Source organism: Prunus dulcis, chromosome 8, assembly GCF_902201215.1.
Source record: "Prunus dulcis chromosome 8, ALMONDv2, whole genome shotgun sequence".
NCBI classification, from domain to species: domain Eukaryota; kingdom Viridiplantae; phylum Streptophyta; class Magnoliopsida; order Rosales; family Rosaceae; genus Prunus; species Prunus dulcis.
Window position 1 is genome coordinate 17793339 of NC_047657.1, and position 17322 is coordinate 17810660.

Below are 17322 nucleotides of genomic sequence, written 5' to 3' on the forward strand. Positions count from 1 at the left end.
TTCAATGCTGTATTTCTCTCTCTCATTCCATGATCAAACCTTACCTTAAATTTTGTTTCTTTCCATTGTATATCTTTTTGTTTCAAATTATTTTTTATTTTCAATTTTGCTTGAGGAATAGCAAAAGATAAGTTTGGGGGTATTTGATAAGTCAATATTTTATATATATATATATTTTATGTCTCTTTTTTTTGGTAAATACCACGAGGTGTCTCCATACCCGAAGGGTTGGATTAATCCCCATTCGTGGTTCGGCTTGCTCCTGACCACAAAGTGCTTCCAACGGGTTTACTTATTTATTTGTTAATTTCCTTGGATTAAATTGGTTGTTTTAATTTGTTTTGTGAGATTTGTGAAGTAATTGTGAAAAAACTTTGAATGCCAGGTCAGTTTTCCACCTCATTATCCCAAACCAATAGGATACTGCCACATGCCAATCTTTTTTGAAAACTTTTTGATGATTCCATTGATTTTCTATTTCCATATTATGAAGAATATAAGGGACCTGTTGTTTATGTGAATAGTATAGTTTCTGTCTTGGAAGGGAACAAGCTTGAGAGCTGAGAAAATCTGGCAATAGAATTTCCTCATGTGTCATGGACAAGTGTTTGATACAACATTTTCTATTGATGCTGCAAAGATGAAGATTTTGGGAGGAAGTCAGGTTAAAGTTTGCAGAAATTAATGCAGAGAAAGTTGAAAAGAAGAAGATAATCGTTTTTTTCTGCATAAGGAATATTTGCCTCTTTCTTTTTCTGTTTTTTCATTCAACTCTAGAATTGTAAACCCAAACAAATATATGTATATATATAAATCAGCCTATATTATTATATGCTATACGAGGAAATCGGGTTCATGTTGCAATTTTAAATTTCTGAGTTACAATACCAATGTGTTGAGATGATTTTTCAGAGCTTATGAGCTGCAGAAGAACAAGATAAAGCTAATAGCTAATATTATTAGGATTATTAACAAATGTATTTTTCTTTTTCCAAGGACTCTGCAATCTTCTTGGAAATGCAATAAGCAGTGGATTGGATGGTAATCATGGGATTTACACCAATTGCAGTTGGAAGCAAACTCCCATCACAAACAAACAACCCTTTTGCCTCCCAGCTCTCACCATTCTCATCAACTCCTCCTTCCTCCTCACTTGCACTCATTCTGCAACTTCCCATCTGATGTGCAGAAGAGTACGTGGTCCAAAGCTCTTCCCTTGAGCTTGGCCCTGCAGCTGCAACCACACTGTCCAAAAACTCTTCCAAATCCTCATGCTTTGTCCCCTTGCATTTTATTCTCTGCCCATCATTTCTATATGTTCCCACTTCAACAGCTCCTGCAGCAATCAAGATTCTCAAAGCCTGCCTAAGCCCAACTTGAAGATTCTCTTTATCCAACTGGTCTAGTGTGTAGTGGATCCTACCCTCTCTCCTCACCACCCCTGAACCCTTATCTCTGACCAATGCAAACAGGTGAGCTGTTCTTGCATACTTCTCCATCCTATCCTTCATGTCAAGCCTTGAAATCCATGGAGACAGTGTAGCAAATGAGGCAGGCCCTAGTGCAGGAGTTTCTATGATTGCCCGGACATTTGTGGTATCGGAAACCACCTTATGGAGTGAAGTGATGATCCCTCCCTCATAAGTTCTGCCTCTAAATTCTGATTCGTGTTCCGGAAAGTATCCCCAGGACAACAGAACAGGGTGAAGGTGGAGGTTCCTGCCGATATTTGGGTTCTTAAGTCCACTGGAGATCATCAGAGGAGGCGTCAAGAGAGATCCACATGCTGAAATTGTCACCTTGGCCTCAATTTGCAGCTTATTTTTCATATTCTTGCTCAAAGATGTTGCTTCCACACCAAGGCATCTTTTTCTTGTACCTCCTCCTTGACTGTCATTCTCCAATATGAACTTCTCAGCTTTGCATCCAGTCAAAATCACTGCACCACATTTCACAGCATCAACTAGCCAAGTAGAATCAGTCCCTTGCTTTTCTCCTGTTGGACAGCCATAGTTGCAAGAACCACAGTAATGATCTCCCGGGGAATTCCTAGGAACCAAATCAACTTTCAGACCAAGAGTGTCGCACCCTTTTCGCAGAATCTGATTCTGAAAGTTTTCTTCAGTACAATTATCCGTGACACTAATCCTCTTACACACAACATCCATGGCATATTTGTAATCAGAGCTTGCATAAAGTGGAACCTTATGATCCACAGACCACTCATGCAGAACCGTATCTGGTGTTCTGATCGATGCAGACCAGTTTATAGCAGAACCTCCTCCAACTGTTGAGCCAGCTAATATCATTATCATCCCATCAACTGATGACATAATTCCACCTGATTCATATAGTTCATTCATTGAGGGGCCTTCTAGAGAAGAGTAATCTTTGGGCAGAAAATAGTTCCCTTTCTCGACAACCATCACTTTTTGGCCAGACTGTGCGAGAACTGCAGCTGCAACTCCTCCACCACAACCAGAGCCAACAATGACAACATCACATTTGATCCTGTGGATGTTGTGAGTCGTATCATCCGAGACCTGAAGGCCTCTCTTAGTGAGAGATTGAACAAGTGTAGAATCACTCTCATTCAGGGTTTCTATGATTCCCTGTTCAAGAGGTCTCTCCTTTGGAGTTTTTATCAACTTTTTATTGGTGTTCAAATCGTATCCAACTGCTTTCCATGCTGGGTTTCTTGAATTTTCATCAAGCTGCAACCAACCAGACAAAGTGATATTAAACTTCAATTCCTGTACTTGAAAAGATGAACACATATATATTCTGCTATATATCTTTCTATCAGACATTTCTTGTAGGATTTTGTTATTTAGATCCACATTTTCCAGCAATTTTACATATAGCCTTTGTCAAATCATGTTTTGAGCAATAATATATAAACAGTTGAGATGCAGAATGAGTTTAGGTGCATCTACTCACCATGAAGAAAACATAATCTTATTTAAGGATTAGCATAAAAATAATAATTATATTTCTAATATATAATGCATATAAAGTTAGGGCCTTAAATGAAGATATTATTGAAGACATCATAGACGTTGCAGATGAATGCTACAAGATATTATAGACGGTCTCCTGATCACTACAAACCGTCACACATTTTTGTCACAAGAGAAACAAACAGAAATATATAGTAAAATCCGCACTTTTGAGTTTAATTTATTTTTTTAAAACTGACCGAAATTCCCAGACCCTCTTGTCATAAATTATTAAATACAGCACTGATCTGTCTCTTTGATTTTTCTTTCTAGTTTAAAGAGTTTTTTCTTCTTCTTTTACTTCGAAAGTGTCACGGAGGTCAGTAGGAGTTAAAGAATATTTGTCCTTTTGCTTTGCCTTACCATTATCAAAGCAACGAGCCATGAGTTTTTTTTTTGGACAAAAGCAACGAGCCATGAGTGAGGAAAGGAACAGATAACATAAATTATAAAGAAAAAAGGCAACAAGAAAGGACAAGGGCCAGCTGACAAGTCTGACAAGACTTGCATTATGTAATAGTGGAGGAGAAAAACTAACTTCTCTATTCCCGTTTCATTGTCCGTTTCATTGTCCCCGCATAGAGACAGAGAGAGCATAATAATGAAACGGAGATAGTGAAGTATGACTCATTGTGGGGAGAGGGGGGTTAAAATCAGATGCAAGATTACCCTGGAGAAGAAGGTGTAGAGGCAGAAGATTTTGACCACCAAGAACATCAATCTGAGTGTGAGCACAAGCTTTTCCTTTGACCATTTCTTGAGGACTTCTTCTCTTTTCTCCAAAGACATTTCAGAGAAGCTGTGGATGAATGGCCATTTCCAACTAAGGCAACGATGCCCACATAGTAATAATGTTCCTAATCTGAATGACAGCATCTTCAGAAATAGCTTCATTCCCTCCATAACTTCTGGTAGAGCCCTCTTCAGCATCAATTCTGCTACCTGTTTGTTTACCAAATTGATGCAAAAAAAGAAACAGAACAAGTTGAATATTTCATAAACTAAAAAAAAAAAAAAGGGCATTGACTTGCAAACTCTCAAGTTCGAACCATTACGACACCTTAAGGGTTTCTTACACGCTATAGCTGTACTAAAAAAATATATAAAAATTATAAAAATAAAAAAATAAAAAACAGAACAGAAGAGCTTTCCTATAAACGTCAATGAAAACCAACATGAAATTCACCTCATCTGGTATAGGAGGCTGAGACCCAGAAGCTCTGTAGATGGAATGAAGGGCTTGGTCATCTGGGCTTTCCTCCTTCTTGTTATTGTTGTTGTTTATGGTGTCTTCCAGTGACAAAGGAGGTACCAGAGCTTCACAGATGGCAGCCAATGATTGGATTTGAGCTGGAGAGAAACCATGGCTGAATTTGCTTTCCCTCCCTCCTCTCAACACAGGATGGCAACTGCTCTCTCTTCCCTCCATCTCTCTCTAAGAAGAAGCTTTGTTCTTGTAGGGGTGTGTATTTGGCTTCGTGTATGTTCTATAAAGAACAAGCATTGCCAAATTTATATAAAAACAGGAGAAGAGAGATGGTGTGCCGTGCGGAAACGAACAGATAACAATTATTAAGTTGTCATCGTCTAGAACAAATTAGAACGTTGAAACCAAACACTTCACTCATTTAAACATTTTAGGATTTGTATATAAACCAAATAGTTGCACATTAAATGGGCCTATAGTCAAGTGGAATAGTTCAAATTATTAGATATAATATACTCATTTTGCGTAAATCTTTTAAACATCATTGTATTTATATATATATTAATATAAGTCATAGTCTAAAACAAAACAAAAAAGAGAAAAAAAAAATGTTTCTATAGATTTCATAGGATGGATAAATCAAAGATCAGATAACTGATATATGAGTTTTCAAGTTAACTTTTATTCATTAAAAAAAAGGTGGTGTGCTCATATTTTGTCTAACAAGTGGCATTGAAAATGGAGATCATACCAGAAAAATAAAACCCCCTTCCCAGTTTTTAGAAAGAAAATTAGAAAATATTATTACGCATTCGTATTATTCTATAATTTCTCTTATTATAGTAAAATTCTTAAATATATAACCTCAGTCTACTGTTAATAGTACTGTCCTATAATAAGTATCAATTAGCCTATCTGCACGAGCTTCGGCACTTATGAGGTTTTTTTTTGGAATTTTTTAAATAAAAAAAATAATGGATAATTGTGTTCCATAAAAATAGGATTCATTATCTGAGTGTGAATTTACCATATTATCTTCATTTAATTAATAATTTTATTTCTTAATATTTTTATTATCCAAAAACATTATCTGGTATTTTGAATGTTTTACCATTTTCTGTATTTTACTTTATATATATTGATAAGATAGGTAGGTGCCTTAAAAATCTAACATTAATAATATCTTTGCCTTTTAAGAAGACAGAGATGTTATGGTCGATCTCTGTCAACCGCCCATTCAATGTTAAAAAAAATAAAAATAAAAACCTATTATGGCACTGCTAAATTTTATGGGCCTCCGATCTGTGAATGGTTGTTAGCCATTTCTGAGTGCAGCTACAGTTTGAACAACTACTGGTTTTGGTGAGGCACTTATCGCTGAATAGGGCCATGCATGCATAATATCCCACCCATATCAAACATTTCTTTTATTTATGAATTGCCTCCACATCTCTACTTTAGAAGGATTCAAATTCAACAACCATCACCAAGTCAACCTGCCTGAGTTTTAAAATTAAATCAGTATTATGTATGGAAAATATTTGACTCTTTGCATATAATATGTGTGCAGTTGGTAATTTTAATGAGTTTGTTTTGCATATGTATAAACCTAATTCGTTTGTGATGTCTCCATTATGTATGAGCAAGACTGCCATCAATACAGAGAGTCCATACAGATGGATCTCATTGAAGATCGTCAGGCAATGTCCAGTGACCCCACCATTTGTGGTCACAAGACAACTCACACCTCAGATCTGTGAACGAACACCGAAAATTTGCTCACTATGCCATTGTTTTTACTTTTTGTTACTGTTGACGGTGGCTGGAAAAGGTTTGCCACTGGGCCTTACGGCTTTAAAAGGATTGACCCTATAGGCTATATGTTAAGCCTATAATGAGAAGACCAAATTATGAGCTTCTCCAATTTGACTTAGAAGGAAATGTTGGTCAAAACAACATCCAACAAAGATATCACCTTGTTCAAATTAAAGAGTTCAGATTCTTTCAAGAATCTCAAGGCCATGAACATGATCCAATTCAAGGAAGGTGTCTCAGGAGAGCGACAAACCCTAGTTTACAGTGGCAAGGTGCTAGATCAAGACGAGGAAACCCTAGCAACATCCAACGTGGACAGCTGGTCTGCGGTTCATGTAATTTTTTTGGTCCTGAAGAAATCAATCCCAAGGTGGACATGGTGTGAATATGCTTCCCAGGTACCTGCCTGGGGACCAATCTTGATGGAAGTTAAACTGTGGCATATTGGCCGGGAAATGAAGGCGTTGATGGAGAGCACGGTAGGGTTTGATTTGGATGATTCCATGGTAAGCCATGGTGAGAAGCTTATAGAGGAGTCCATGAGAGCATAAGTGAGGGCAATATCAATAAAGATTTCCCCCTTAATTTGAAAATTTTGCTCAAGTGCAACTTGACAAACTAGAGCTTATATAATAGTGACGATGATGAGAAACCCCTAGGGTTTTATCATGCAAAAAAGAGATCAACGATTTGGGTATTTGGTTCTTATTCGAAATTGTCGAAACAATTAGGCTCAACTCCATAGATGGCATTAAGCGCTATATGTGTGAGAAGATGGGAGGGATCCCATGTAGCAGCCAGAAACTCTTTTATAAGGAGCAGTTACTTGAGGAAGTACGAGGCACTCCTCTAAGGTGGAAGTTTTGTGTGTGGTAGTTCTTGGTCATTCTTTTGGCCTTCATGCAAAGCATTGCACTGCTGACTAGCATTTCTTTGTACATGTAGGCTACTGGTAGCAGAAACTCAAAAAAAAAAGGCATGGCTTCTCTAGTTTATTTGATTTAATGGCTTTCGTTTCCAGAATAGGTTTCAATCTCCCCTCTCCCAATATTGTTTGTTTAAAAAAATAAATAAATAAGGCTTTTCTGGATATTTCCAATGATTTTTTCTACTGAATGCCAATTGATAAAACTAATTTTTCTACTGAATGTTAGTATTACAGGCATGCATAGCTTATGAGTACATCTACAGACTAGAAAGCAATCGTAATTTGAAATGAAATTACATGATAAAACCAAAATATGAATTTCACCAAATCTTACCAAAATTGTCACTTTTTTGGGTTTGTTTTTGGGTGTTTCCATGTTTTATGCTTTAAGAACTTAAGCAAAAGAAGAAAACATATGTTATGAAAGAGAACCTGCTACATTATCAGTCATGAGGAAGTGGATTTGCCGTCGCAAGTACTGAACCTGCCACAGGCATTCAATCCATGAGTTACTAGAGATAAGGTCTGTGCTTCTCAGCATGTGTGTGTATGTCTTAAAATAAGTGTGTTAAAGGATTCAAGGGTTCTCCATATAGCAGGATGGGGTAGCAGGATGGGTTGGGCAAAATTAGGTGTTGGGTTCTAAACTGATCAGACAATGGAGAAAAATTGGAGTTGTAGTAAAGAGTCGAGGCTCCAAAGAAAGAGAATTTACCTCCCCTTGAAGCAAAGTGGGCAGACAATCAGTTGATATGAGACTATTAATTTCCGCAAGTAGCTTCTCTTCTTTAATGCCAGACCATGTGTGTTGAGGCAGAGCCAACAGAAGTACTGTTAGAATATCGCCCGTAGATGGATGCATCCCTATGCAGCTGCCATGATAAAAAGAACACAGACTGCTTGGATCTGTTTGACATGAGGGAACCAGCATATCAACTGCTTGTTCCATGCCATTAGTTGTTACAGTTCCTGAGACCACTGTTACGGGCTTTTCACCATTGGATTTTAAGACTTTCATGTCAGTTTTTCTACAACACATTCCATCTAATGAAATGACTTTCCCAGCCAAAACTTTAGCTCCTTGGCAACACACATTTGCTGCAATTTCAGGCAAGGTATCTTTACCACCCAGTGATACGGTATCCTGACAAAGTGAATTTTTAGCAGCCAACCATTTGGTTACATGCTTGAAGAGTTCCATTTCTTTTACTTGTTTCAATACCTCTTCCTGAAATCCCAATTTTAGAAATTCAAAATCAGAGATCCCCCACCTATATATTACTTTTCATTTCAAGTATAAGAAGAAAAAGGAAGGAAAAGAAGTATATGATAAAAAGGTGTGCTTCAAACTTTGCCCCCTTTGAGGATTACAAAGCAAAAGCAGAAAATCAGAATGCATGAATTAAAATAGGAAAAGGCTGTAATAAAACCTTGATAGCTAGCCTTCCTTTTTCCTCTTTGTTTACGATCGGATTCCCATCCTCTTGTCTCCGAACTTCGGCAACCCATTTAATGAACTCTCTCAAGTCAGCAGGTGGTGATTTGAATACAACTGAGATCACATTCTGGACATCTTTTACATCTTCTGACTTCAACAGGAGAGGAACATCTTCTATTAAGTACTTCGCAATACTATTCCAACCTTCATGTCTGCAACTCTGGGGAAAATTCACAGTTACATCAAGATCTAAATGTTTTATGGCAAGTGGAAATAGAATAGTAAAAAAAAAATGTGCAACCACAAAAAATAACAAATATCTAGCAAACTACCACGGAGAAAGTGAGCAATAGAGATGTGTAGGGAAACAAAGCCTGCCACCTTTATATGTATAAGGAACCAAATAATGTGGATTTTACTTTTACCTTCCAGTCTCTAATTTAAACATCTCAGTTTCAAATCATAAAAAGCCAAAGAAGTTCAGAATAGAATGTAAAATGCATGAATTTATTAAACGACAGGGTTTTCGTGTCAAATTATCATAGTTAATTTTGCTCAAGCCTATGAAGTTGATCCAAATTTAGTTATATCTAAGTTTTTCCACAAGGATACAAGTGTAATACTGAAATTTCGCATGAAGGCTAACAGAAACTAGGTTACGTAAAACAGATATGCCAACAAGAGCAATACCACAGTGTAAAGAATAGATGGACTTCTGTTAAGCCTTGAAATAATCATGTACCTGAAAGAGCCAAATTACAGAATGCAAACGGATTGTAAGTGACATTTGTCAGTATAAAAGAGCCTGCAGCCAATGACTCATATTAAATTAACAACTATGAACCCCAGGAGGACATAATGCAAAGAACAAAAAGTGAGCAAGAAATACTACTGCAGTTTGAACAACAAAATTCTATGAAATAAAGAAGAAGGAAAAAAGCCTAACTGGCTACTAAAGCTTTGAATTTCATACTTCAATATGTGGAAGGTTTAAAGTGAAGGGCATACCCTCGACGATGTCCAGTGGCTGCATCAATAGTATCCATTCCCTTCCAAAGAAGTGAAAGTGGAACCCAATGAGGAGGATATTTAAATCGAGCAACATCCAAAATGAGAACCATATCTCTTCCAGCATGATAACCCCCAATCGGTGAAAAATGGCCAGTTCCAGTCTGTAACCAGACAGTACAATGCCAGTAAGTCACTAATGATTATAAATAAAACTCAAAGACATCAGATAAATCTAACTTAAATTCTTAGATATAAAAAGGAAAATAAATCCAATATTGAGACAAATGTGTGACAGAAAGAACGGTGATACAAAACCTGGCTAAATACACCTCTGTGGTATGATGTGATGACATGACAATCCTCTGAAGAAGTACACGAAATAACATGGTTACGAAAATCATGAACAGAACTTTCATGGGTTCGAAAGGCTTCGACTTCAGCTCCATTGCAATGCGCCAAGCACGCAACTTTCCCAAAGGTGATGCCTTCGGCTTTGATTTTTTCCAAAGGTTCGCAGCAATCCAGCATTGAGTCATCAAACCATCTCCATGGGCCTGAGCTCACAGAAAGTCACAGGGCACATCATGAAAATAAACAAGTATATGGCTTTATAACCCAAGTGCAATTTGAGTAAAACCAATTGAAGAAAACCCAAAATCCAGTTCCTAATTTAGCTCAAAAAGCAAAAATAAAATAAAGTAAAACTGAGAAAATTAATTACCTTTCCATTTTCTCCCGGGATCGATAGCGAGGGCGTTAAGGACGACGGCAAGGGTGCCCAACCCACAATACGCGGGCTCTGATTGCGTTTGGTAGTAAGAGATCAGCTTGAAAAACCCTTCCATGGTTCCATTTCCTAGAGCTTCAGTAAAGAGCTTCTGCATAACAATGAAATTTACATTGACAGACCCACCAAACCCCTCATTCAATTCCACACACACAGACAGACACACAGAGGAGAAGAGAGGGGGGGGCGGGTTGGTTGGGGGGATGTGGGGTGTGTGTTGTATCGTACCTTTCCATCTGGGGAAGCAAATTCAATTGCAGGAGGAGAAGGAAGCTCTCTGCGATAGAGACCAGCCACTGCCATCGAATCTGCTGCCTTTTGTTGTTCTGGGATTCAAATTTTCCTTCTCGCTCGGATTTCAGAGGCTTTGAGGTTAATTGAAAAATCAGAATGAGAAAACTGAAAGTGAGACTGATTTCTTGAGCAAAGGTCTCTGCTTTGGGCTTCAGCTTAGAAATTCAGCAAATAAATTCTCTTTTTTTGTTATTTTAAAATTTGACAAAGGGAATTGGTTGACCGTTTTTTCCTTTTTATTTGTGGCGGGTAGGTTACCGACCATTCCATTTTGGCCTTTTAGAATTCAAAACTGAAACCTAAGGAAGTCATGTTTACAAGCGACATGTCGTTTTGATACCACAGGTTGTTACAATACACAATACGACAAAAAGAGTGCTCTGCTTGGTGGTCAGCCCAATGTTTTGAGCTGATTGGGTACTGGGTGGTCATATTATACATAAATAAATTTTTTTTTTTTTTAAAAGAAAAACTCTCATTGTTAATGAGATGAGACCATATGTCATTTATGAATGGGACCTTGCAAAAACTCAATTCAAACGGCTTTGACTTGCAGAACAGTCACAGGTTCGAACTTTCATAGATATGCATAATAAATAAATAATTCATGGTTTGAATTTTGATAAAAACTCTCTACAACAAAGTCAAAAATACATACAGATAGATGTAAATTGTAATGATCAAGAATTTCGTCTGTAAAAAATTAACATTGTATGTGTCCTAACATCAGTATTTAAGTTCGCACATGACCCGGTCAGCAGCTTTATCAAGGGGAAACAATCGTCTCTTCACCATGACTCTTCTGCATCATCATGAAGTATTCAACTATACAATATAGCCCCTCCACAATGCCTTCTCTTTCTGTAACAAATTAATAAGTACATCCGAAACGGGAATTGCAAAACGAGTTAGTAAAGAATTCTAAGGAAAAGGAGCGCCAAGATCCTCATCTACCCTATCCTCTTGGCATTTCTTGAGAAGTTGGAGCTGACGCCGTAGGTGCAAAACCTGTGCCAAGCCAGTAGTTAATGTTATGAAATCTTTGAAATGAAAGTAAAGTGTCTGTGAAATTAGCAGCAGACATAATATTTGGGCATGAAAAAATATTGGAAATCATATACATTGACCAACTTTGTAGAAAAATACGCAAACTTTCCTTCAGGAAATATAGGGTGAAGATATCCAAACTTCAAAAACGTACATAAACAGTAGAATTAATTAACAACTTATCTGAATAACGACACTAACAAATGAGAAAGCTAACTGAAAAGTACCAATGAAGTAAGAAGTTGCAGAAAGGATCAAAATACACAAGTTTAAATTTTACCTCTTCTTGAAGCAAAGTAGGAAGATTATTAGTGGAAACAAGGTTATTTATTTCTTTCAAAAGCTTCTCCTCCTTAATCCCAGACCATGTCTCCGGAGGTAGGGATAGTAGAAGTGCTGTTAGAACATCATTGCTAGCTGGGTGCATGCCAATGTGATTTATTGAGCCTCCACAAGAGCAACCTGAATTTTTTCGGGATGAAGGAACTAGCATGTCCATCCACTCCTCAGTTTCACCGTTTACCACTGTCCCACTCACCACTGTGACTGGCTTCTCACCATTAGCCTTCAAGCATTTCACACATGTTTCCTGACAGCAGTATATCTCTGAGGAGGCAGACTTCCCAGACAAAATTTGTGCCCCTTGGCAGCAAACACTCGCAGCAATGTTTGGCAAGTTTTCTTCATGACCAGAAATTAAGTTTCTACAGCATGAATTTGCTAAAGATAATAATTCTGCCACATGTTTAAAAAGGCCAGTTTCCTGCACTTGTCTCAGTACCTCCTCCTGCAAATAAAAATTTGGGCATTGAGATTTGAGGTGCAATAAACTAGAAAAATAGTATGGGGTTCATAAAGGTAAAAACAGAGACAATTCTCTGCAGAAAACAGGGGAAAAGAAGAAACGGAAAAATAAATGAGAAGCTGTAGAAGACTAGATTACCTTGAGGGCAAGCCTAGCTTTTTCCTCTGGGCTTAAGCTTTGGTCACCATCTTCTCGTCTCCGAACTTCTGCAACCCACTTGATGAACTGCCCAAAATTGGATGGGAGAGACATGAAAATAGCAGAGAGGACTTCCTGAATGTCTTTCACCTCCTCTGACTTTAAGAGAAGAGGAACATCATCCATTAAGTATTTAGCAATACCAACCCAACTCTCATGTTTACAGCTCTGCAAGAAGCCCCATAGATAAATATCTTCAGCAAGCATACAATATGTAAGAAATTCCAAGATTTCAGATTACTCTAGTACCCAAACATACTTCCAAAAAAACACATACTAACACACAACATATAGGAGAGACGGAATACAATAATGACAATTCAAGAGATCAAGAGACAGACTTCTGTTCATCTCTCTGATATGTCCAAAATCAGAAATTGAGGCACTCATCAAGGAACTATCTTCACTATCAGTTAAAGCAACAAAATTAGCTCTTAAGAAGAGGATACGGAAGTGAAAACATCAACCTTGCTTCTCAATTATACTCATCTCTTATAATTCTGAACGAAAGAAAAAATGCACAACGTAGGTAAAACTCATATTGACTACTAGACAGGAAAACGCATATAAACAAATAACTAACCCTAAAAGAAAGGGAATAAGACATGCACATCAAGACAAAAGAAAGAAAAATGCACAATGTAGGTAAAACTCATATTGACTACTAGACAGGAAAACGCATATAAACAAATTAATAAGCCTCAAAGAAAGGGAATAACACATGCACATCAAGACAACCAAAATGTACTGTGTGTTAGTGTAAGGGGGAGTTGGGTTTGGGTTTTGAAGTCATAAAATTGCCAAATTCAATCATACCAGGGTATAAAGTTGTCCTGGCTCCATGTGAGGCCTAGATATAAGCATGAACCTGGGCAGAAAATGGAACTTAAGAAGTGAGAATGTAATTTACATTCAATGCATCTCATAATTTAGCGAAATTATACAGAAATTGCTTCCAACATGCATATCCGATTTAATTGCCATTAGCTGTAATATTCACTGGCACACAAGAATGCATACCCTCTGCGTTGTCCAGTAGATAAGTCAACATTATTCATGGCGTCCCAAAGAATTTTCAGGGGCACCCAATGAGGAGGATACTTAAAACGTGCAACATCCAAAATAAGCGCCATGTCATTTCCAGCATGATAGCCACCAATAGGTGAAAAATGACCAGTACCCGTCTGCAATAAAAGTTTGATTCTTAATAGTCAATACCTGATCAATTTTCAAAGAATTGGAGAGTGTGACAGAGGGAAATTTAAGCAGAATCCTTAGATGAGATAATCATCAGTATAGCAGTATAGTCATTCGTAAGGCTGAGAATACCAAGCATATCTACAGCTAACTTAAAATAATGGTTCCACCAAAGGAAATGCACAGTAGTATGGCAATTGATAATACCTGTTTGAGAACTGATCTATCATATGATGAGATCACATGACAATCATCAGAACTAGAACATCTCATGACATATTTACGAAACTCATCAATGGTGCTATGATTTGTGCGGAAGGCTTCAACTTTTGCTCCAGCACAGTGAGCCAAGCATACAAGCTTCCCAAATGAGATGCCTCTAGCTTTGACTGTCTCCAAAGGTTCGCAGCAGTCTAACATAGATTCATCAAACCATCTCCAGGGTCCTGTGGGAAAAGTTTTAGGGTATAATACATTTGCATTATAGGATCTAAATGGATGGAAAATCATGGACCAGAAAAGTTTACTACATTCAAGACATTTGCAAACCATGATGGAGTCAATAATGAGAGACAACACCTACTATATTGTGACAATGTGTTTATACTATGTAAAGAATACCAATATTGTATCAGAAGTTTAGGAGCAACAAAATCTCAAATGCTGATGATTAGTAGCATATCAATTGAATATTAAGCATCAAACCCTCAACTAATTAGGTAATGACGCTGATTATAACAGTTAACACGGTTTGAGTATCAACAGTTCAAATCATATCAACATGGACAATTCCAAAATCCATGTAAGCTTAAGTTGTCAAATAAAACTAAAGGATGTGATTAACAAAAAATGGCCAAATATCTATGGATTATGCAACAAAACTTATGCCATTCACTAGATGGAAAACAAATGATACTTTCAAACCCATTAGATGATGAATCTTACCTTTCCATTTCCTTCCAGGATCAATAGCAAGGGCATTCAAGACCATGGAGAGGCTCGCCAATCCACAATAAGCCGGCTCCGATTGTGTCTGAAAATAAGAAATTAACCTATAGAAGTTTTCCATAGTTCCATTATGAATGGCTTCGAGAAAAAGTTGCTGCAATTCGAAAAACAACAAAGTTAGGAATAATAAGCAGAAAAATCACTCACTGCCTAGAAAAACATAAGGCCCACATAATGTGACTAACAAACTAGTACAGTCCAAAACACAGCCTTACTCTTACAGTGAACTGAAAAATTCTTACCAGATTTTGCTTAGCTACATATTTACCTCTCCTCCATTCTACAACTAACATTACATCAACTGTAAGTACGACACGGCCTATCTAATAACACATTGGACCAAAATTTTACACACACACAAAAAATATACGAAAAAAGAAATTCAGACTGTAGTATCAAAATCCTGTGAGTTCTTTGTAAAAACAAAAGCATTTTACAGAACAAAGCTGCAAGATTTAATTCTAAAGAATAACAGAATCGCAAACCAACAAATAAAAAATAAAATAAAATAATTGGGATCACAAAAGAAAATATGATTTTGAAGGATATATAAGGGAGTGAGTGACGAAGCAACTAAAGCTTGTACCTTTCCTTGTAAAGAGGCAAATTCGACTGCAGGGGGAGAAGGAAGGATTCGCCTATACAGCCCAGCCATAGCCATTTTTAATTATTTCTTTTGATTTTTTTCAAAATTTAAACCGAGAAAAAGCAAAAAAAGAAAGAAACAAATAAGAGTATGATTTAGTAGGACTGAGAAATGTGAATTATTGAGATGTCCAAGTCAAAAGGGTTTCTTTCTGTATGTGGAAGGCAGAATGCTTGCTAGGGTTTTGGTTGGAAAATTCTCTGTTTGGCCGACTAGGAAGGAACCCGCGTAATTAACTGTTTCAAAAAGCGAGAGTTTTAGTCAAAAATGTGGTAGAAAACAACAAATGAGTCCAAAAATAAAACCCTTCGAATAATAATCAACGAATAGGATAAGATTGTCATTTTGCTGGAAGGGGGCTGTAAACTTGGCGATGGCGATGGCGATGGGATGGCGATGGCTATGATGACGAGGTGGGGATTACGTAACGTGGGTGGATTGAAGATTTTATTTGTTTTTCAAATTTGGACTTAACTTGAAAATTAAGTGTGTTATTAAATAAGCATTAACCTTAAGATGTTGGTGTTATCAAATCCATTATATGATACTATAACTTTGGCTAATAGTATAACACGATTTAACAGTGTGATTATCACATTTTTATATTCCTCGTACTTCTAATATAACAACTTGAAAAACTAACCATATTATTCTTTTTTTTTAAAGTATATAAAATTGAGTTTGAAGTAAGGAGAAATTCGAAACACAAAATTTTTGAGCTGCAAGCTCTTTGATAATTACTTTGATACGATGAACAAAACAATGAAACTCTAGCTCATTAAATAATACACAAACTAGATAAGTTTATATATATACACAATTAAGGTTGAAGTAAGGATAGATTCGAAACACAAGACCTTTGAGCTACAAACTCTTTTGAAAATTTGTTTTTATACGATGAACAGAACAATGAAACTCTAGCTCACTAAATAATACAAACTCGATAAGTCTTATGTTTTGTTAAGACAAACTAATTTGCTTTTATCTAATAATTGTTATAGTAATTACGTGAAGCCCTAGCTAAACTTTCATGCTAAACACCCCTTGAATCATAAAAAGATCATTTAAAAACGATGAACCAACCTAACACCAATGTGTTTTTGAGACACCAACATCTCCAATATTCAAGCTAACTTAAAAGACAACATTAAAATCACAAAGCCACAAACCTTGCCATGAGAAGAAGCAAACTCAATTGCAGGAGGAGAAGGAAGAGGTCGTTTGTAAAACCCAGCAGACATGGAAACTTTCTGAGGTTTCTGGTCTTGCTCCACCATGGTGTTTCTGTGAGAATGCTTTGCTTGGGAAAATTTTGATGGGAAATCACAAGTAGAGAGAAAAGAAACAGAGGAAGAGAATTTGAGTTCTTTCAAGTGGCTGCACAATTTAAGTGGAAGACAACATGAGACGAAAGTATTAGGACTTTTCCAATCAGTGCTTAAAGTACACCACGTTTGATTCATTATTGTTTTGGACAATGTGGTCAAATAAATAAACAGATAATTACTTAGTTAATCTCTATTTTATTTGCTCTTCATCTGGTGTGTTTTTATTTATTTAAATAATTTAATTTTTTCTGTTCCAAGCAAAATCTCAGTTATTTGAGTGGATAAGAAAGGAAACAAAAGATGTTGATTTGCTTGTTCAAGTCAACAAGGAATGAAGAAAAGAGGGAAGTTTGATTCTGGTCAATGAACATCTGGGAGGGAAAAAACGAGGAAAATACTCTTCCGTCCTCGATATGGTATATCTTTTTTAGCCCAGGCCCAAGTTGGCCTGTGATACACAGAGGCCTTTAAGCCCAATCAAATGGGCCAGAAGTTTGTATATATGAATAAATGATAAAAATTAAAAAAGAGGCCCAAATGTAAAACGCTAGATTTCCTTATATTTTTTATTTTTCATGCATGGAGGAGGGTAGAAACCGAACAAGAAAACCTAA

The 17322-nt window shown here is 36.8% G+C and overlaps 2 protein-coding genes across 4 annotated transcripts; both read right to left on the reverse strand.

Annotated features, from left to right (window-relative positions):
• Window positions 1-806: 806 nt before the first annotated feature.
• Window positions 807-10652, reverse strand: LOC117637360 (glutathione gamma-glutamylcysteinyltransferase 3-like). 2 transcript variants are annotated; one of them, XM_034372233.1, is made up of 9 exons: window positions 10414-10652; window positions 10120-10276; window positions 9714-9952; window positions 9396-9559; window positions 9078-9129; window positions 8393-8607; window positions 4186-4375; window positions 3669-3941; window positions 807-2714 (listed from the first exon to the last, which is right to left on the reverse strand). In XM_034372233.1, the coding sequence occupies exons 1-9, from the start codon at window positions 10486-10488 to the stop codon at window positions 969-971; spliced, it is 3111 nt and encodes a 1036-aa protein (XP_034228124.1). In that variant the 5' UTR covers window positions 10489-10652; the 3' UTR covers window positions 807-968. The 2 variants fall into 2 exon arrangements, with proteins under 2 accessions (XP_034228124.1, XP_034228123.1); XM_034372232.1 differs by lacking the exons at window positions 807-2714; window positions 3669-3941; window positions 4186-4375 and adding exons at window positions 7144-7433; window positions 7665-8177 and having other exon boundaries at window positions 8380-8607.
• Window positions 10653-11069: 417 nt separating this feature from the next.
• On the reverse strand, window positions 11070-16805 carry LOC117638181 (glutathione gamma-glutamylcysteinyltransferase 1-like). Of its 2 annotated transcripts, none has more exons than XM_034373307.1 (8): window positions 16550-16805; window positions 14672-14828; window positions 13934-14172; window positions 13550-13713; window positions 13346-13397; window positions 12470-12697; window positions 11807-12313; window positions 11070-11487 (listed from the first exon to the last, which is right to left on the reverse strand). In XM_034373307.1, the coding sequence occupies exons 1-8, from the start codon at window positions 16655-16657 to the stop codon at window positions 11401-11403; spliced, it is 1542 nt and encodes a 513-aa protein (XP_034229198.1). In that variant the 5' UTR covers window positions 16658-16805; the 3' UTR covers window positions 11070-11400. The 2 variants fall into 2 exon arrangements, with proteins under 2 accessions (XP_034229198.1, XP_034229199.1); XM_034373308.1 differs by lacking the exon at window positions 16550-16805 and adding an exon at window positions 15321-15693.
• Between the last annotated feature and the right edge of the window lie 517 nt (window positions 16806-17322).